The 22109-nt window shown below is 41.7% G+C and overlaps 1 protein-coding gene across 3 annotated transcripts in view; it reads left to right on the top strand.

The window, feature by feature from the left end:
- Positions 1 to 22109, top strand: part of LOC120568974 (potassium voltage-gated channel subfamily H member 6-like) — a 118701-nt gene that overhangs the window by 39247 nt on the left and 57345 nt on the right. For 2 of the 3 annotated variants that reach the window (XM_039816748.1, XM_039816750.1), the window contains exons 5-12: positions 7264 to 7388; positions 8364 to 8443; positions 11287 to 11409; positions 12708 to 12880; positions 13657 to 13795; positions 18239 to 18376; positions 18632 to 18786; positions 20485 to 20726. In XM_039816748.1, the coding sequence (XP_039672682.1) occupies positions 7264 to 7388; positions 8364 to 8443; positions 11287 to 11409; positions 12708 to 12880; positions 13657 to 13795; positions 18239 to 18376; positions 18632 to 18786; positions 20485 to 20726 (1175 nt within the window). The remainder of the gene's footprint in view (positions 1 to 7263; positions 7389 to 8363; positions 8444 to 11286; positions 11410 to 12707; positions 12881 to 13656; positions 13796 to 18238; positions 18377 to 18631; positions 18787 to 20484; positions 20727 to 22109) is intronic. The other variant, XM_039816749.1, reaches the window with a different exon arrangement.

The following is a 22109-nucleotide window of genomic DNA, read 5'->3' as shown; positions in this document are numbered from 1 at the left end:
TTGAAAATTCTACCATGGTTTTACACAAAGTATTAATTGCTGACTACACTAATTTATTTATGTCACATAAAAGTCCAGTTGGACTGCAAGAAATAATAAATAGAGAGTTAATAAATGTAGAAATTTGGTTTCGGTGTAATAAACTATCGCTTAACATCAATAAAACGAACTACATTGTGTTTCATTCCAACAAAAAATCAAATGGAAAACAGGCAAGTTTGTCATCAAATGAATGATCAAATTATTGAAAGAATAAACACCACAAAATTCCTCGGAGTCTATATATATATATATATATATATATATATTTTTTTTTAGAACTTATTTATCAAGTGCAAGAGACAGACATAAAGTGCATACAGGAATACAATGTCTTTTCTTTTTTATGAACTTAAATGAACAACACCCCGCCCCTCTCTCCCCTCCCCAGACCCATGGTCCTCTTATATGTTTAAAGTATATCATGAATAAGTAAATAAAATTGTAGATTAATAATAAAATAGATTAGAGGTAAAGCTTGACGGGGAGAAGGGCAAGGTACTACATGTTAAAGCTAGCAGCGATGAGGAGCAGGAGGCTGACTCACTCTGGCACCAACTGGGTTGAGGGGAAGTAAACCAAGATATTATCTTATGCACGTTGGCTGCCCAATATTCAATTCAATTCAATTTTATTTATAGTATCAAATCATAACACGAGTTATCTCGAGACACTTTACAGATAGAGTAGGTCTAGACCACACTCTATAATTTACAAAGCCCCAACAATTACAGTAATTCTCAATCAATCAATCAATCAAGAGCAAGCAATGCGACAGTGGCAAGGAAAAACTCCCTCTTGGGAAGAAACCTCGGACAGACCCAGGCTCTTGGTAGGCGGTGTCTGAAGGTGCCGGTTGGGGATGTGATGAACAGTGGCAATAATAGTCACATTAATAATGGAACAGTGACTTCAAATGGTAGTCGTAGTAGTTCATGGCATATCAGGGCGCTGCAGGGCGTTACAGGATGTAACGTGGCCCAGCAGAGCATGGATGGACGTAGCAGGAAGCAGCAGGTTCAGCAGGACGCAGCATGACACTGCAGGGCACCGCAAAGCTTAGCAGGGAGTGCAGCAGGACCACGGCGACAGCTGCAACCAGGATCTTGGTGCCAACGTTCTCCAAGGAAATACGCTGGGTGAAAAAACATAAGGACTCCGCAGAGTAAACTCCCCAGAAGCTAGGATTAATAACAAGCATTAGTAGCCAATTAGATTGGGTAGACCCAGTCCCCCAGCCGATCTATCCCTACAAAGCAGTGTGCGACTTGCCCTTGGCCGTTTACCAGCCCAGATGAATGATGAAATAATGTCATTTATAGCTGTGAAAAAGGATTTGGGAAGGGAAATGGGCAGACATTGAAAAACATACAAGTATCTTGGTAACACATTCATTTTTATAATTTGTATCCTACCGGCTAGGGACAACGGCAGGTAATTCCATCTTTGTAAATCGGACTTGATTTTGCTCTCGCTTTGTTCGCAAGGATTGTGTAATTGTAATGCCAAAGCATTTAAATCCTGTGTTGGCTATTTTAAAGGGTATATTTGATGGCGATATGTCTACAGCTAATTGGTTGATTGGGAAGTATTCGCTTTTAGAGATGTTTAGCTTATATCCCGACAGACGACCAACAAAGTCAGGATAAGTGGGATGCTTGCCAACATAGAGAAGCAGGTCATCTGCATATAACAAAACCTGATGTTTTATGCCCCATCTTTCAATTTCCAAGTCCCTCCTCCATTTTTAGAGCAGCTGATAGTGGTTCAATTGCTAGCGCAAATAATAACGGGGATAGCGGGAACCCCTGTCGTGTTCCCCGAAAAAGTGGAAACGGAGTAGAGCGTTGGTTGTTTGTGCACACTGAGGCGCAGGGAAAGGAGTAAAGTAATCTGACCCATGAAATTATGTTAGTCTATATTGATGAATGTTTAAATTTCAAATGCCATATTGATCATCTAACAAAAAAATTATCTAAATATGTTGGGCTGTTTTTTAAGTTAAGACATTTTCTCCAACACTCAGCACTTCTCACCTTTTTACAAAACTTTGTTTAGGTGAGAATTTAAACTATTGTAATGTCATATGGTGTAACACTTTTCCCAGCCACTTGAAAAAACTACAGATTTTACAGAAAAAAATCATACTGGCATTAACATGGTCTGAGCCCAATACCCCCACTCATCCTCTATTTCGTTGTCTGGGTTTATTAAGGCTTCCCGAATATAATGTCTTTCAGAATGCTTGCATGATATTCCAGGTTATCCAAAGGTTAAACTACCGTTTGTGTGAGCTTATCCCAATCAGTCATCCCCTGCACACTTATGACACAAGGAAAAAACACCTAATCACTGGCAAAAAAAACCCGGTTAAAGTCTACGATCTTGAGTATAGTTTGTAGGGGACCGCAGATTTGGAATGAGCTTGAGGAAAACTTGAAAGTGTCGTATTCTGTCTCCATCTTCAAGAAAAATTTCAAGGAAAAATTGCTCATAACATATGATCGTTGATTTTTCTTTAAATGCTATAGTTTGTGCTGGGACCGTCTATCTATTTGTAGTATTTGTGTATGTTAGTCTAAGTATGTCTAAGTCTGGTCTAAGTATCTGTTTTTTGTTGTATTTTGTATTGTCTATTTTGTGTCTATGGTAAATTGAGTTTTTGGTTTGTACATTATCTGTTGTTGTTTATTGTTTTTAGTAGCTTATTTGGGGTTGCCCATTTCACGTGACTTATGTATGATCATTGTACCTTATGAAATTGTGTTTAATGATACATTGATAACGTGTAAAATAAAAGTGTATAAAGCGTGAAAAATGTTTATAAAATGTGAATCAAAGTTACGGCAGCAGAGAAGGTGAGTGATGGGTGGAGACGGACAATGTTTTTGAGGTGGAAGAAGGCAGTTCTCGTTATTTGGTTGATGTGGTTTTCAAAAGTGAGGCTGATGTTGAAGATGACTCCGAGGTTACAGATGTGGGGATGGTAACAGGGTGGAGTTGTTGACAGGGAGACCGAAGTTATGGGTATTCTTTGTGAGGGATTTTGGGCCGATGATAATCAAGTCAGATTTATTGTAGTTGAGTTGGAGGAAGTTGGTTTTGCATCTAGGTTTAAATATCAGTGAGGCAGTTGGAACAGGGTGGAGGATGTAGCTGTGGTGATGGATTTGGTGGAAATGTAGATCTGGACATCATCAGCATAGCAGTGGAAGTGGAGACCATGTTTGCGTATAATATATCAGGATTGGCAGGATGTAAAGGATGAAAAGGAGAGGACTAAGCAACGATCCTTGGGGGACGCCTTGTGATAGAGGAGCAACGGAGGAGGTTCAGATGTCCGGGTTGAGACCAGGTGTCTTGAGGATGGGGGTGACAGCTGTAAGTTTGAGTGTTGTGGGGACTGATCCGGAACTGAGAGAGGAATTGAAGATTGTAGTGATGAGCGGGGGCCATGGATTGTAGACAGGTCTTGATGAAAGCTGATGGTATGCGATCGAGGCTGCAGGTGGAGCTATTCATACCTGTGGAAAACTGTGAAAGCTCCATAGGGTACAGCGGCGAGAAATGAGAGAGTGACTGACAGGGTGGAGGAGGGACAGTGGAGGCAAGTTGAACTTTTTTTCTCCAGAAAACTTTATCCCCCCCACCATTATCTTTTGTAACCCTGGCTGCGGTCACATTTGCTTAGTAAGGTTCCTAATGGAGTGAAATGACCCGGAAGTAGTTAAGTGATATGATAAGAGCCGTTCAAATTGTCTCAGTGATAAGGAAAGGTGCTTCAATGCTTCCTTTGTTACCTCCTGTAGCATAGGATACACTGGACCATCCTTTACGAAAGGATAATGGCGTCCTTGCGGCAGCAAAATTTAAAGCGACGCATCACCATTTCGCCGTTCATAATCAGAATATGAAGGTGCGCAGTAGCGCCAACAGCTGTTATCCTGTAGGTACGCACCATGCGTACATTTCATTTTCTGTGAGACATTGCAACACATCTAATAATAATGATTATGTGCTTTATGGCACTGTTTGAGTGGTTTAATAAACAGTTAATGTGAGAACTTTACTCTCCTGTCCAACACGTAAAATGATAGTGAGTATGTGTTTAGAGAACTGTGAATGAATGGATTGCTGAATCCAAAGTTATACAGCCATTGGTTTATTTTTATCCCAGAGCAGCATCTGAAACAAGTTACCTGTTCGCCTGTCATGGCTTATTTCAATATGTATGTTTTGTTAAAAGTCACTACAGATATGACTACATTATTTTGACCATGTGGGAATATTATATTATGTGAGAATGCGCTGATCGGCTCTGACGTATTTTACTGGAATTGTATTTATTAACCATAATGTGTTGCATGTAATTTTATCTTGTGATTTTATACCTGTCATTATTTTAAAGGCTGCCTGTTTTATATCTGGCTGGGGGACTACCGATGAAAATTAGCACTTTTGAGCTAACTCGGGAACATTTACATTGTTTCAATGTTGATTAATGTTCACTGTCCCCTTTCAAAAATAAAGAAATTGAGAAAATTGAGACGGCCTCCGGATCAATTATGCTTACATCTTCCACCCACACCCCCCAAATAAGTTTTTTCCCTCTCTACAGTCTCTGTAGGCTATTGCTTTTTAAATGATGTACGGTAGTGATGTATGAGTGTTTTCTTTATAGATTTACTGTAATGATGAGAGAGGCTGCTTTCAGTAACTGTAAATGTTTCCATGCGCACAGTAATGCGACTGTAGCTAATATGTTGGGACATTTAAACAGCAAAACTAAAAACTGTAGTTATAAACTTGACAGAGAAAACATAACTTCACTTTTAGCTTCTGAAATAATCAATGGAGTTACACTGTTGACTGCTGTTCTCGTGTATATTATGTGCACAACAGCAGTGGACAGCTCCGCTGTGTTCAGAGAATATTGTTCTCATTATTTCTTACCCCTTTCCTTGTCCTTGTTTCTTTTAGTTTTAATACTTTTTTCTCCTTAGCATTTCTATGTAGCACTTTGAGATTTGCTTAAATATAAAGTGCTTTACATATAAAATGTATTATTATTAGTAGTAGTAGTAATTAAAGGTTCATAGGCGTTGCACGTTCTGCTTATCTTGTATACATTAACAATTATTTCCATACAATTATCCTAATCAGGATTCATCTGGATACATATGAGTGCCACAGGAGGGTGAGCATTAGCAGCCAATAATGATAATAAACTTTATTTGCTGAACACCTTTCAACGAAATAATTTCATGCAATGAATGCTTCACATGAAACAACATAATTAATGCAGAATAAGATAGGAAATAAAATGGTGATGAAGTAATATTTTCTTCCAGGTTGTCCACATTTATTGAGCCAGCATTAAACAACCCGGTGAAAATGACGGGGCGAAATATCCAGATGCCACCTTCAGAACAGTGTAGCTTTACCAGCAGACCCATGTCAATAACATCTGGCATCACGGGCCAGTTGTTCAAAGGTAATCTGATCGGATTTTGGTTATCGGATTGGATCAAATCTTGAAAATGGGTTGTTCAAAAGGGAAAGAAGGATTCTGTAATCCGATTAGATTACGGAATCCAATCCTAGTTTTAATCTGGATCAAACGTTCAGTTTGTGTTGTTCAAAACTTGTCAGTAGGATTTGGATAACTTTGATCCAAAAAAACAGGATTATCCTGATCCCAACAGGGGGTAGGATTTCAAGGTGGATTCCAGGAAGAAAATGTAGTAAAACTTTAAAATTGGTCAAATAATAAATTTGTATTATGTAGTGTATATACTTTTATTTATATTTTGCACTTGACTTGTGTAACTGTTGTAACAGTGATACAGTAGATGAAGTAGACATAGGCTACCAATTAAGCTATTCAGTATAGTAAAGTGAAAATAAAATAAAAATAGAAATGATCGTGTCCCCATGTCTAAACGAGAAAGTGAAAGAGCAGAAGCACAGATACTCCTGGCAAAGGAACAAATCAAGCTGACCAAACTGCAGCAAACCAAAGCCAAACTTCAGATCTGCCTCCTAAAAGCAGGGCTTGGAGATGCTGCTCTCTCCTCCTCAGATGAAGAAGAACCCTGAACATTCTTTATTTTGTTAACTATTGGACATTTAGCCTTTTGTTTTGTTTTTGAGACATTTTCAAAATATCCACAATATATTTGTTAATGTATATTTGTTTTTATTTGTTGTAACTCAGATGAGGGGTCATAAAAGAAATTATGACCCCTCATGGTGGCTCTTCTACCTGTTCTTTACATAGCTGGTAGCCCACATTGTGATATGTTGTCCCATTTAGAGCACTGGTAATCCGGATTTGGGAATCTTGAAAACTGTCAATCTGGATAAGGGTGATCCAGTCCAATGTTGCTTTGAAAAACCGGCATAAAAGTAAGACGGATTACCTGATCCTGGATAGCAAAAAATGGGATTTCCAAATCCGGATAATTTTTATCCAGATTAAATGTTTTGAACAACTGGCCCCTAGGGCCAGTTGTTCAAAACATTGAACAACTGATCAACATTGATCAACCCATTTTCAAGATTTGATCCAATCCGATAACCAAAATCCGATCAGATTACCTTTGAACAACTGGCCCTAGATGATTACCCAGCCGAGTGTAAGGGCGTAAGGGCACTTGGATTCTCCTATTCCTTTTGAATTCTCCATCACACCTTTCCTTGACCTCATGACATTTACTATCAGGGTTAAGGAAAAGTGGTTAATAACGGTTAGAGGAGGTAATTTTTTTAGTTTTTTTTTACTTTTCGACCGCAGCCCCTGTCACCTTTTTCTATTCAGATTTTTTTACCAAATCACAGTAATAGTCTTTGGAGGGCAAAACACCCCTGTCTATGTTTTTTCCCCTTTCACTCATTACAGTGCCTAAATATATCCACCTTTCAAATTAATAAAGCCTGATCTCAGCATAGTCTGCAACTGTGTTAGTCTTTAAACAGTGATAGGAATCACGACCAACTCCCTCCTCTTGCTTTTGTTGCGAGGAGGTGAGGGAGTGCTTGTACTAGGTGCACAAGATCTCAGACCAAAATCATGTGGTTCGCTAACGGATGTTTTAAGTACAGCTTTGTGGGCTGGATCTCCTTTTAGTGTCAAAAAGTACTGAGGTCTGTCGCCCTCCTCATAAATGTACATTCTGTCTAGGAGAGAGGAGAAAGGAAGATGACTGTCCTTTCTTTCCACAGCAAGCATCCTTCCAGCAGGTTTGATGGCATCCATGGGACATTAAAACATTCTTCCTCAGTGGATGCTATCAAGAGTGGGCAGAGTTACTGGGAAAAGACGCGGCAGCAGAGACACAGCTGTAATGGTGAGAATAACACTGCCTTTAATCCGGTTCAATCCTCCTCCTGTATGCAGCACACATGTTGATAACTCATGTCTGAAATTGTCCCAATAAGCTCAAACAAATACTACAAAATCCAAACATACCATCTAAACACCTTCCTCAATAGAAGAACTACTGTTTTTTTTTCCTTCAAAAGAAGTGAAATTACTAAATAACTAATAAAGACTTCTTCTCATATCAAAATACAGTATACTGTATCCACATTAATGAAAATTTTACCTATACCAAAAATATATATACCGAATGCAGTACACAAGCCAATTAATAAGTCAAGTGCATAATGATAGAACGTCAGAACTTCTGCTCACTAGTACTGACTCTACCATAAAAAAGCATAATACTTACCTATACCTATTGATGAACTATGTTACCGTACCATAATCTACCTCCTCGTCTGTTTTAGTTTTATATTTTGCACAATTTAAAATGACGAATAAAACAAACAACATAACGTGCAGTGCAGGGAGAGTCAGAAATGGGCTCATTTAAAGCCTCCACCTAAATAATTAACATACAGAAAACAATATGACAAACACTATGACTACATAATAGTGATGATAAAGTATGCTGAATGGCACCTTACATAAAATCATGGAAATAGGCCCATTCTCTCTGGTAAACTCAACTTTTTAGTTTGTCATTTGACATTGAAAATGAAAAAAAAAAATGAAACTGTAGATGGAGCACACATGGAGGTATCTTAAAGTCAATTCCAAGTCACATCTACTTCAGTTTCCTCTATTGTCAGTTTTGTGTGTAAGGAATACATGCAGAATGCTCACTGGCAAAGCTGGAGGCTCTATGCTCTCAGACTCAAAAACACTGATCATGTTGTTTCATTGTACTGTTACTGGTGCTACTAATTGGGGTTATCAGTAGTTTTTCATTTGAATTTTTTTTTATATGCTGTTACAATGCAACTCTCCTCTTTTTCAGCTGGTATGGGAACCATTAGAAAGAGCAGTGTGCCAGTTGGGACATCAGACACTGATTCACGCTGCCTGACCAACAGCCAGGTAACACACACACACACACACACACACACACACACACACACACACACACACACACCCTGCACTTTTACAACATATTCCATGTTCGCCCTATGCTCAATTATATTACATTTTCTACATACGCTTTAATCGTTACACATTTCGGTATTACGTCAATGACAAAATTTTCCTAAACTTAGCAAATTGCAGCTCTATTGATTGAGATGCCCGGTTGCTCGAAAACATTGTTACATTTTTACTCATACAGTCAGGGGCTGCTCTTTGTGTGAGCACCCCCTTAATCATTATGCTTTACTGGAAAAATGTATTTAGTGCCATATATGGTCCACACGCAAATAAGGTGAGCTGGCATACACACACACATTGAGACAGCCAATAATACAACCAAAACTAACATCAACAGAGATGTAAGTGGAAAGAATACCAGATATTACCCTCTGCCACCACAGCCACAAAACAGTGGACCAAACTAACAGCATCACATAAATCCAGGTCAGATGCCTGTGGAAACACTGCAGTATGTTGTTCCACATATTACACAGAATGGCATTCTCTGGTTTGTCCATCTTCACATACAGTGTCCTGGCTTCATCCCGTGTAGTAAGACATTGGTTTGTGTCATTACTGACCTTTTGCAGCGACTCCTGGATTCTGGCATAATTCTGTCGCAGTGCTTTTGTCGCTTGCGCGTGAGCTGACCATCTAGTGTCTGAAAGGCTTTTCAAAGTCTCGATCCTCTGGTTGTCATTTGGTTGTAAACCCGCTGTAATTGTGCCATATTTTTCTATATGCAGTTTCAAAAAGGGATCAAACTGGCTCATGACTTCCAGCACACCCATAAAGTTCCCTTTATCCGGGTGCCAAAAAACTTTACTGTGTCCCCTAAGCGGTATCCTCGCTGTGCTAAAAACTTTACGTCAAAAACATTTATTGTCAAATTATTTTTTTAGAATCTGTCCGCCCCCCATCAGCACAGTGCCTTTCTGTGGCTATCTGATCCTTCATGTTCAGATAGATGCGCAGCTGCATTTTTCCAGTCACTATAGCCTGCTGTCAGTGCAGATTGCATGTCACTGTCCCCAAATAATGGTGGACAACACGAAAATGTGAAGTAATGTATTTCAAAGGGAAGCATATTTCGTGGCCACAGCACGAAATTGTAGGGAGTAATATAAAAAGCCGAAAATCCGCGTAGGAAGGTTGGTCGGGGTGGTGGATGGGTCAAACAACACAGGACTTTCACCCGGGCGAGCGGGGATCGCGTCCCGTTTGCGGCGCTTTGTTTCCCGGGGATGGCGCGCGCCTACGTGTTGGCGCTTTTGTCCCGCGTGTTACTGTGTAGCGCCCTCTTTCCCGGCGTTTAAGGGGGGCCTTTCCCCGTAAGTTTTTTCCTAAACCCAACCTCCGCCATCCCGTTATTGTGGGGCGTCCCCAGCGGGCCGCCTCGCGGGCGCCTCCCGGCTTATGGAGCATCCTTTTCGGGCGCCTCCCGGCAGGTCCCCAGCGGGCCGCCTCGCGGGCACCTCCCGGCTTATGGAGCGACCTTTTCGGCCGCCTCCCGGCGTCCTTTCCCCGAGAAAATAACGTGACATTTACACGTAAAAAATAACGTTACATTTACACGTAAAAAACGAGAAAAACGTCTCTGTGAACACGTATCAATAGATTAAGAATAACGTGGACATTTACACGAACTGCCATGAGACCGGAAAAACGTCTCCGTGAACACGTATCAATAGATTAAGAATGACGTGGACATTTACACGAACTGCCATGAGACCGGGTTGTAATATGACCCACAGGAGCATTTTCTTAAACTATGGAATTATTTTTGCACCTTTAAGTCCAAACAAAACGTCTGAAGTATCAAACATAAATAACTTCCTGAAGCAAAAAATGGTCATCTTAAAGATAAAACTGTATAACTTGCTTTGAACTCTGTTCAGGTCCTGCAGGTCCCAGTGTTACATTGTTCTACAGAGAGAAGACCATTGAGTAATGCCTCACTCAGCCTACATGATTCTCATGGCTAATTAGCTGGTTTTGTTTAACATATAACATTATCTAACCAGAAATGAAAACAGGCCTAGCCAAAACACACACACACACACACACACACACACACACACACACACACAGAGTAAAGTACAGCAGGCTATTTGGCTAGCAATCGGTATAGATAGCAGTTAGCTAACGTAAAATGCTAACTTACACAGCTTTTCTTGTAACTTAACACAACGAAACAACAAACGTCTAGTAACCATGCTAGCTATGTATATCAAAGACAACATATATGATTAATACTTACACTTTATTAATCTTGTAGGAATACAGTAATGTTGTTTAGGGTGTTTGTGTGTCCTCCCAACTCGTTCTAACGTTAGCTGCACTGAAACGTCAGGTGTGCACTGATTTGTCACTCAAGTGTCTTCAAAAAACTCATCCTCATGTAAGACCAGCCCACACGAGAGTGTCCGTAGGTTTTACCTTTGAGAGGACAGTTTCTTTGCTTCAGTTAATGAGTTTTGTTTAATACTTGAGAAGTTTTGTTTGGACCTAAAGGCACAAAAAAATTTCCATTAAAAAAAACACTTAGTTGAGTTTAGAAAAGGATCGTGGTTTTGGTTCAAATCAGACATTGCTTTACCTCCGGTTACGACATGACGGGGGGGAACATGACATGGCTCTGTTTGATCCGTAAAGTTAAAAACTCTCCATCTCCTTTTATTTTCAAATGTCACCAACTGTAACTCCTTTTTAAGAATATTCTTCAGCTCTTCTCTTGATGATGTTTATATGTAAATGTATATATCATTATAATGTCTATGTGTGGTTTGTGCATGCAGCAGATGACCCAGAGCCTACTGGACACAAAGATAGACGCCTTTGTGGCATTACATCCTGGTGAAATCAGACCTCCCTGCAAACTGATCGACAGAACACACCATGTCACTGAGAAAGTCACCCAGGTTAGTATAAATGTCTGTCTATCCATCCATCCATCCATTTTGCTTGTTTATCCAAGTCTGGGTCCATTGTCAGCAGGCCAAACTTTCTGAACTTTCTTCTACTACTGTACAAACCATATGCGCCAACAAATGTATGAACATGTCTACCATGCAGACACACCATGTAGTACAGACATTTGTATGGAGTATATTAAGATTAAGACATACTTTATTAATGCCACAAGGGGGAAGATTTTCACACTTGTTAGTTATTACACACAGGCCGAAAGCAAGGTGCCCCAAGCTGTTGGGGCACCTTGCTCAAGGGCACCTCTCCACCTCCCAATCCACAGTCTGTACTTGGTCTGCACGGGGACCTGAACCGGCGACCCTTCGGTTCCCAAGCCAAGTCCCTTTCTGACTGAGCTACTGCACCCCCAAGAGCTCCGATATCAGTACATGTCCTACACAGCCACATGCACCATTCCTCCTGGTCAGACTTTCTGATGTAGTTTATCCCTCCAGCTGGCTCGGCCTCAGGGTCTCTTCACAGTTGGTCATGCCTGTAAAACCTCAAAGGGAGGTTGACATTGATGTAGTCTATATCCACGACGTTCTACTTCCGGGATTGCTCTGGTTCTGCTGGAAATTCCGCCGGACGTCAATCTTTTTCGGATGTCCGTTTTCGGATGTCCGTTTTCGGATGTCCCGTTACCTTCCGCTTTCTTTGAGTTGGCGTTCTAAACTCGGGTGGATTTATGAGTACTACGGTTAAATGCTCCTTAGATCTCTGCAGGGTTAATCCAGACAGCTAGCTAGACTATCTGTCCAATCTGAGTTTTCTGTTGCACGACTAAAACAATCTTCGAACGTACACGTTCCACCAAAACATGTTCCTTCCCGAGACTATTTTGCCGCGGCACCGGGTATCCGCTCCACGCTTAGTCCGCCCAAGACAATTGTGATTGGTTTAAAGAAATACCACTAAACCAGAGCATGTTTTTCCTATCCCGGAATGCTGTGTGGACTAGCCAAACCCTACTCCACAGCGCTGTGGAGGAAGGTCTGGCAATGCAAGATTAACATCAGTGCATTCTCCTCTTCTCCAGTTGCCTAAAAGTCAGCAGTGTACTGACTCACAGCATAATCTTGGGTACTGTAGTCCTCAACAGTCAAACATAGAAGTGACTAAATAAATGCATGCAGAAAAATAGCACACCTTGTGGGGCTACAGAGTAGACTCATGCAGGTGTAAATAATGATTAACGAGTAGATGAACAGACTGGATGAACTGATCTCTCTGTCTCGCTCTCTTGTAGGTGCTGTCTCTTGGTGACGATGTGTTACCAGAGTATAAACTGCAGACTCCTAGGATCCAAAAGTGGACCATCCTTCACTACAGTCCATTCAAAGCTGTGTGGGACTGGGTCATTTTGCTCTTAGTCATTTATACGGCCATATTCACTCCTTATTCTGCTACATTTCTACTCAGGTTGGTGGGAATTCACACAACACTAATGCTCACCTGAGCTGCACAAGTTAATTATGAAGCTGTAAGGTTTCCCCTGCTGCCCTCTAAACTATGCTAAAATAACAGCGCTGATGAAGGTTCACGTCTACATATACCTTTTGGTTGGAGGGGCATTGTTGGGGTACATTGCAACATCTCGCCAGAGAGAATGGAGAGATCTGACTCCATTTCCTTAACCAAACTGGATATTAAATTATTTATATTAACCTTTTAGGAGCAAAACATCAGAATATTTGGTGATTACTTGTTGGGTCTTTAATCTTATACAGACTGAATGAAATAATTAATAAATTATTTAGATTATGTTAATCTCACATTACTTTATTCTACTTTATTATTGTCACGAATACTCAAAATGACTCCTTTATGTTCATGTCAGTCTTATGCACACCCCTACAAATAAAGTGTTACCCTTTATTCATACTTTCACACATGGTCGAAATAATGTAGTCATATTTGTAGTGAATTTTAACAAAAATATTGAAAAAAGCCACTGAGGGGTGAACAGGTGAACTTGTTTCCACGGCAGCCTTTGGTTGACCTGTTCGCCCTTTGTTTTTTATTTTATTTTTTAGGTATTACTTTGTGATTTTAATTGTTGTTGTTTATTGTTTTTTTTAAATATGTATCACATTGTATGTTTCATGTAAAGCACTTTGTGATTTGTATCTGTAAAAAGCTCTATATAAATACATTTTACTTACTTACTTACTTACTTACTTACTATTTCCCTGTAGTGACCAGGAGGAAGCAGCCATGCAGACTTGTGGTTACTCCTGTTCACCCCTTAATGTTGTGGATCTTATAGTGGACATCATGTTCATTGTTGACATCATCATCAACTTCAGGACCACATATGTCAACTCCAATGATGAGGTGAACTGTTCTGATTAACTGACTGTCTAACTAACTATGAATGACTAATTGACCAATTCAGTGACCCACTGGCTCATTTACAGCGAATATTAGTAGTCTTCAAGGTGCTGATCAGAGTGCTGTCTGCTTTGGATGCAGATAAAGTACTGATCTCATACATTTTTTTCACAAACTTGTTTTTATGGATCCTCATCCAGTGTTGTAGTTTACGTGATACGCAGGTATACGCAGTATGCCCACTAAGAAATCTCCAGGATTTCCACATACCCATTCAAAAATGTGCAATGCAACAACATAGTTTTGTGACAGAACTTTCACTTCCAATATTTGTCTTCACAAATATGAGTAATGTAACAGGCAACTAAACTAACTAACTGCAGAGAGACTTTTCTCATCTTTCATCGACCCGCTGAGCACAGTGCTTAGTGTGTGCGTAGCGACCGCACCCAAATGCTCCGCCTACACTAACACCTGTATCCTCCATTCAACGCACATTTAAGACAAATATAAATAGCCTATTTTATTTTTTCCTCGTTGCTTTGGGGTCAACTTTTGTGATCCAGGCTTAGGTCCCTGATGTGAAAGCCCCTTTACTGCTTTATATTCCATTATATTTTTGATATATTGAATGTCGCCTGCGTTTTCCTTCTCAAAGGATGAATAAAGGTATTCCCATCATAAACTGGTGCATAAGAGTGTATCAAAATGCAGGAAATGATATCTTTGATGCTCAAAGTAACCCTGGGGGAGGACACCCAGACGCAACACTTTGATATGCCCCCCCAAAAAAGGCCCATTCTGAGCCAGAAAAAAATAAATGTGTGTATATATATATATATATATATATATATATATGTGTGGTACAGTGTACCCACTAATACATTATACTACACCACTGCCCTCATCTAAAGACGTAACTCTTTGCTGGTACAGAAATCAAAAAAAGTCTTGATACAGGTATTAAAATAAGTAAAAGTACCAATACTTTGATGAAATATTACTCAAGTACAAGTAAAAATACCTATCTGAAAAATTACTCAAGTAAAAGTAATAAGTAGTTCATTTAAAATGTACTTTAAGTAAAAGTTACTTAGTTACATAAAAAAAAAAACTGTTAAATGTGGCGGGGGAATCTCTCCCATGTAGTGAAAATAGGTAAGGGGTCATAAAGCCCAAACTATTTTCCATCCAGCATCTCCAGCAGGGGACCCCAAACTTCCCTTTCCCGAGCAACATTAACCAGCTCCGACTGGGGGATCCCGAGGCGTTCCCAGGCCAGGTGGGAGATATAATCCCTCCACCTAGTCCTGGGTCTTCCCCGAGGCCTCCTCCCAGCTGGACGTGCCTGGAACACCTCCCTAGGGAGGCGCCCAGGGGGCATCCTTACCAGATGCCCGAACCACCTCAACTGGCTCCTTTCTACGCAAAAGGATCAGGGGCTACTCCCGAAGCTCTACCGGGATGACTGAGCTTCTACCCTATCTTCTAAGGGAGACGCCAGCCACCCTCCTGAGGAAACCCATTTTGGCCGCTTGTACCCTGGATCTCGTTCTTTGGTCATGACCCAGCCTTCATGACCATAGGTGAGGGTAGGAACGAAAACTGACCGGTAGATCGAGAGCTTTGCCTTCTGGCTCCCTTTCGTCACAACGGTGCGATAGATGGAATGTAATACCGCACCCGGCTACCGATTCTCCGACCAATCTCCCGCTCCATTGTCCCCTCACTCGCGAACAAAACCCCAAGGTACTTGAACTCCTTCACTTGGGGTAAGGACTCATTCCCTACCTGGAGAAGGCATTCCATCGGTTTCCTGCTGAGAACCATGGCCTCCGATTTAGAGGTGCTGATCCTCATCCCAACCACTTTACACTCGGCTGCGAACCGATCCAGTGAGTGCTGAAGGTCACAGGCCGATGATGCCATCAGGACCACATCATCTGCAAAGAGCAGCGATGAGATCCCCAGCCCACCGAACTGCAACCCCTCCCCACCCCGACTACACGCCCGATATCCTGTCCATAAATATTACAAACAGGATTGGTGACAAAGCGCAGCCCTGGCGGAGGCCAACCCTCACCTGAAACGAGTCCGACTTACTGCCGAGAACCCGGACACAGCTCTCACTTTGGTCGTACAGAGATTGGATGGCCCTGAGTAGAGACCCCTCACCCCATACTCCCGCCAGCACCTCCCACAATATCTCCCGGGGACCCGGTCATACGCCTTCTCCAAATCCACAAAACACATGTAGACCGGTTGGGATACTCCCAGGCTCCCTCCAGGATCCTTGCGAGAGTGAAGATCTGGTCCATTGTTCCACCGACCAGGACGGAAATGCATTGTTCCTCCTCAACCCGAGGCGACTATTATCGGCCGAACCCTCCTTGGAGTAGACTTTACCAGGGAGGCTGAGAAGTGTGATACCCCTGTAATTGGCACACACCCTCTGGTCCCCCTTTTTAAAAAGGGGAACCACCACCCCAGTCTGCCACTCCTTTGGCACTGTTCCAGACTTCCACGCAATGTTGAAGAGGCGTGTCAACCAGGACAGCCCCTCCACACCCAGAGCCTTGAGCATTTCTGGACGGATCTCATCAATCCCCGGGGCTTTGCCACTGTGGAGTTGTTTGACTACATCAGTGACTTCCGCCTGGGAAATCGACGACAATCCCCCGTCATCCTCCAGCTCTGCCTCTAACATAGAGGGCGTATTAGTCGGATTCAGGAGTTCCTCAAAGTGCTCCTTCCACCGCCCTATTACCTCCTCAGTTGAGGTCAACAGTGTCCCATCCTTACCGTACACAGCTTGGATGGTTCCCCGCTTCCCCCTCCTGAGGTGGCGAACAGTTTTCCAGAACCCCTTTGGTGCCGACCGAAAGTCCTTCTCCATGTCTTCTCCAAACTTCTCCCACACCCGCTGCTTTGCCTCTTTCACGGCAGAGGCTGCAGCTCTTCGAGCCCTTCGGTTCCCTGCAACTGCCTCTGGAGTCCTCTGGGATAACACATCCCGGAAAGACTCCTTCTTCAGTCGGACGGCTTCCCTGACAACCGGTGTCCACCACGGTGTTCGTGGGTTACCGCCTCTTGAGGCACCTAAGACCCTAAGACCACAGCTCCTCGCCGCAGCTTCAGCAATGGAAACTATTTTGTTTTTAATTAAAGAAAAATCTATACAAATGTATAAACATCTATACAAATATATACACATGTAATAACAACATAACACATGTCACACATGACATTTAAGACCCTTAGAATGGTATAATGTGCAATTTTAGTTCAGACCATCCGATAAAATGTTTTCAAACAAACAATCAACTGAAAGTGAAAGTACCATACATTGTTAGTTCTGAGGGCCAAACATAAAGTTATAATGCAAATCAAGGCCAAATCACGTGTTTTGACTCCATAAATGGGTTAGACCCATAGACTGTTAATTATAATTATTAATATTAACAGTCTATGGTTAGACCCTAATGTTCACAGCCCAGACTATAGCAGCTAGCTTCTACACACCTAAGTAGCCCGTATGAGCTAATTAGATGTAGTATGGGAATTCATTTAACCACTCTCCTACATACGTTGTCCTATGGAAGGGGTGGGCAATTCATTTTCCCAGAATCAGGGACTGTTGTGGAGGGCCGAACCAATAGGCTAAACTCAATTCTGCTCAATATGAATTTTATGTCAGGCGGCACGTTCTCAAACGTCTCTTCTTTCTCTCTGGGCATATTAGCGCAGCAGAGTCCACCAAACACTTTTTTAATAAACTCCCCTTCAGAAAATGGCTTACTGTTTTTGTGGGATATCACGAAGCTGGTCCTGACTGCTGCATCCCTGGATGCCTTGTTGCTTTTGCAGCGTAACTAGCAAACCTGCAGATGTCGGTGCCCGCTATGCATCAAGTCATTTTTTAGGGATAACAGCTGATTTACGTCCATGCTAACGTCTCCCACTCAGTTTGCCCCGGTTCGCCGCTCGCTGACACAGCGGGTCCGATCATAGACTGTATATTATTAGTTATTAGTTCATTATTATTATTATATTATTAATATTAACAGTCTTCTTCTACTTCTTTTTAATTGTGACTTGCAAGCAGAGAAGAAGAAGCTGCATACGTTCGCACAAAAAAAAAGTTACAGTCTATGGTCTGGAGTGATAGAGTTCTGGCCTGGTGTAGTCATTGCGGGCGCAATTTTTTTTCTTCCTTTTGTTTTTTTTTGGATGGGATTTGTAATGTAGTGAAATACAATACTTCACTCAAAACGTAATCAAGTACATTTTAAAATACCGATTTTAAAAACTACTTGAAAAATATAAAATACACCACAAAACTACTCACTACAGTAACGTGAGTAAATGTATTTCGTTACTTTCCACCTCTGGTCCTGTTAAATGTGATGATACATGTAGCTTACTGGTTGTGTTTTGTCTCCTCAGGTGGTGAGCATGTCTTCTCGGATTGCTGTCCACTACTTCAAAGGGTGGTTCCTCATTGACATGGTGGCAGCCATTCCCTTTGACCTCCTCATCTACCGCTCAGGAGAGGAGGTGGTTAGGGCAGGTGGCGAGGGAGAGGTAGGGAGGAGGGAGGGAGGAGGGAGGGAAAGAAGATTGGAGGGTGAAGTGAGAAATGGAGGTTTGGGTAAAAAGTGGGATTATGGGGTAGAAAGACAGTTAGGATTGTTGGGAAACAGAGAGAGAGAGAGAGAGAGAGAGAGAGAGAGAAGAGAGAGAGAGAGAGAGAGAACATCTGGAAGCCAGGGACTCTAATAACAGTGCTTTTGTATCTAATATTGCTTTTTTTTAAATCTTTTGTTCACTGACAAACAGACCACCACACTGATTGGCTTACTGAAGACAGCTCGGTTACTGCGATTGGTTCGTGTAGCCAGGAAGTTGGACCGTTACTCAGAGTATGGTGCAGCAGTGCTCTTCCTCCTCATGTGCACCTTTGCCCTCATCGCCCACTGGCTGGCCTGCATCTGGTACATTACTCGACTTTATCCTGCAGTATTTTTAGCTCACTCCCACACAGGGAGCTGCTTTGATTCAAATTGAAGCATAGTACCAGAAAAGATCCATCAATATTTTAGGCATTAAATAAAGACTTTTGGCATGAATCTGACCAGATGAACATCTTTATTAAATGTGGCAAGGGAGAAATCACCACCGGAATCTAACTATCCGACAACACCACCGGGACTTCCACCCCAGGACATAGCTGCGTTTCAACATGCCCTCCTTCACTTCCCCTCAGCCCTTGGTATGACATAACAGCATACCTCGCACAAAGGCCACTTGGAGAGCAGAGGGAAAGTGGGCGGGGCAGGAGCGGGGCATTGAAATGGAACGCACCTGCCCTTGTTCACTTTCAGCCTAAACTACACAGATCCACCGGCAGTTGTAGGCTTAGCATTGCTGTTTTTTCCCATCTTATTTCCATTAATTATTACCTTCTATCCCCATTTTTACGTTCATTCTATGTCTGCTTATGTCATGCAATTTCCTTATTGTACAGTAGGCCTATTTCTTGTATGAAAAGAATTATACAAACATTTTTAATAAAAGTATTACTACTGCGTTTTACACATCATAAATACCTGCAGTCTCATTTCAATGAGGCTTGGTAATCAGCTGCATGAGTTTCTGATTTAGAAAGTTTGTGATCTGTATCATCATTATTCATAGTAGGCTATATCTCGCAAAAACAGAATGGATGTGAGGCGCCTGGGCACCCCATGTACAGAGGCTCAGTACTCGCCGCAGCAGCCGCAGGTTCAAATCCGACCTTTGCTTTATGTCACTCTACGTCTCTCTCAAAAATGCCACATAAAAAACATTTAAAAAAAACAAAACAGAATGGATGTATTTTCTTGCAACAAATGCATAACTGCAATGCATTGTGGGTGATATTCACCTCTAGAGTTACCATTGTTGTTCACTCGCTCCCTCAGCCCTCTGAGGGTCAATCTCACCAAGTTCCCTACAGTTCTCCAGACAATTGAAACAACACTTAAGATGGCAGCGGGGATTCCCCTGAGGGCAAGTGCTTAGGGGAAGTGAATGAGGGCATGTTGAACCACTAATGAAACGCATTAGGTTTACTACCTGAACTAGCACCCAGTTGTACCTCTATGCAAAGAGGCAGCCATGATAGTACAGGTGCCTTAAAGAAGCTCAGCTAATGAGGTGGTTTGGTCTTGGTCGAGCTAAATTGAAACTATAGAGATGTGTTCAAGAGCCAACAGAGTGCACCTGTAGGTCTGCACACACCACTACATATACAAATTCAAATGCTTAAAAGCACTAAACACCAACACAGGTGTTTTTAATTAATCTGGCTGATTGGACCTCGTCCCAGGACTGTGTGGGTGTGTTTAGACTGATTGATTGATATCTCCCTGAGTCTCTTATTAGCTTTGTTGCACCTTTATCATTCCCGTTGGTAGATAAGATTTGTGATCAAATAAATTACCATCAACACTCCGGCCCACCTTCAACCTGAGTCTAATCAGCCAGAATAACTTAAATCACCTGTGTGGGTGTTCAGAGGCTTTAGTGTAGTGCAGAGAATCAATGATAAAAATAATAATTTTAAGCTTTTTTCAGGCATTACCACTGTCTTTCAGGAGCAAGTGTTAAAAGTTCTGCATCCCCATTTTTTACGTGTTTTCCTGCCCTAGGTATGCCATAGGTAATGTAGAGCGGTCGACCTCAGCTGGGATCGGCTGGTTGGACAATCTGGGTGAACAGCTGGGGAGGCCGTACAATGACTCCATCATCGGGTCGGGTCCTTCCATTAGAGATAAATATGTCACAGCTCTGTACTTCACCTTCAGCAGTCTGACCAGTGTAGGCTTCGGGAACGTCTCCCCGAACACCAACTCTGAGAAGATCTTTTCCATCTGCGTCATGCTTATTGGCGGTGAGTTCTACAAAAAAAAAAAAAACTGTTGGCCATTTCAGAAAAACTAGTCAAGCTAAAGTAACCGCAGCTTGGTTTAAAATGTTTCATAAGGTAGTTAAGTAAATATGTTGACTTGAAGTTTACTGTAGCATAGTTTAGACACTTATGTCAAGGAAACAACCATTTATAACAAATGGTTCGGCAGTTAGTTCAGATTATAAAGTTCTCAAGCAACAAGTAGCAACAATGTTTCTGCTGGGAGAAGTAATACAAAATACTTAACACAAATAGAAGGTTGGTGAGGTGGAGGGAGCCGCTGCAGCACTGAGAGGTGTCAGGTTATAATGGCCGAGCTGTACACCTGCATGATTACAACTGCATGTGACTAGTCAGCTGATCTGAATGAGCCAGTGAATGTGCCAGTGAATAGGCTCATTCGAGATGAACTGCGCCTCGCCTGTAAAGTGGACGAGAGCAGGCAGGAGCAGCCGGGGGCGGTGACAAAAATCCGCTGTCAAGTCGGCCAGTTTACAGCCGTTTACAGCAGCCTTCAGGCTGAACAGCAAGTGACAGAAACGCTGTTGTTGTATGTGGTCCGATTCCAATTTAATAAAATGTTATGAGACCCATATACTCCTACACAATCTCCAGTTTTTATTATGACAGAGTAGCTGTCAGAATGCTCTACATGCGATCTGTTGCTGATTTTAATTAACAACAGACTGTAGATGATCCGTAATCTGAACAGATTTAGTCTCTGACTTCTAAACTTAACTATCAGCCACACAACATGTGGTTTGTACAGAATAAGCCTTTAAATCAGACACCGGTGATCGATTCTGCGCAGATCTGGCTCATCTCGAACGAGCCTATTGTGAAGCATAAATGAAACAGATGAAAAACAAGAAGGGGGGAGAAGTAAAATAATATTTAAAAAAAAAAAAAATATTCTTTTTTGTGTTGTTGTGTTTTGGGAAGGGGGTTTCACCCCTGTGTTTTTGGGGGGTTTGGTACAGACCAAGGGAAAAATTAAACCTTGTTGCCTTTTTTTTTCTCAATATTTTGCATAACATCGAATGGAATACAATAACAATACAGCCATTTGAGAACATTACCTAGACATACATCTCTACCCACATACACAAACACACGCATACACACTTAACTTGCACAAATATCAGACAGTCCTATATAGCAAGATAAAAATAAAAAATAGTTTTGATGCCCACAACTTCCACCGGCCAGAACCTAAATGCAGCGCACATTTGCCTTACGCCATTTTCTTAGTGAATCTGGCCCTCAGTGTATAGGCACATTACTTATGTACTGAGAATTTGAGAACAGAAAAGAGATGATATTTTGCATCTGTTATAAAATTGAGATAGATTTTAACATTCAATA

Source organism: Perca fluviatilis, chromosome 11, assembly GCF_010015445.1.
Source record: "Perca fluviatilis chromosome 11, GENO_Pfluv_1.0, whole genome shotgun sequence".
Taxonomy (NCBI): domain Eukaryota; kingdom Metazoa; phylum Chordata; class Actinopteri; order Perciformes; family Percidae; genus Perca; species Perca fluviatilis.
This window is presented reverse-complemented; position numbering and strand designations above follow the sequence as displayed.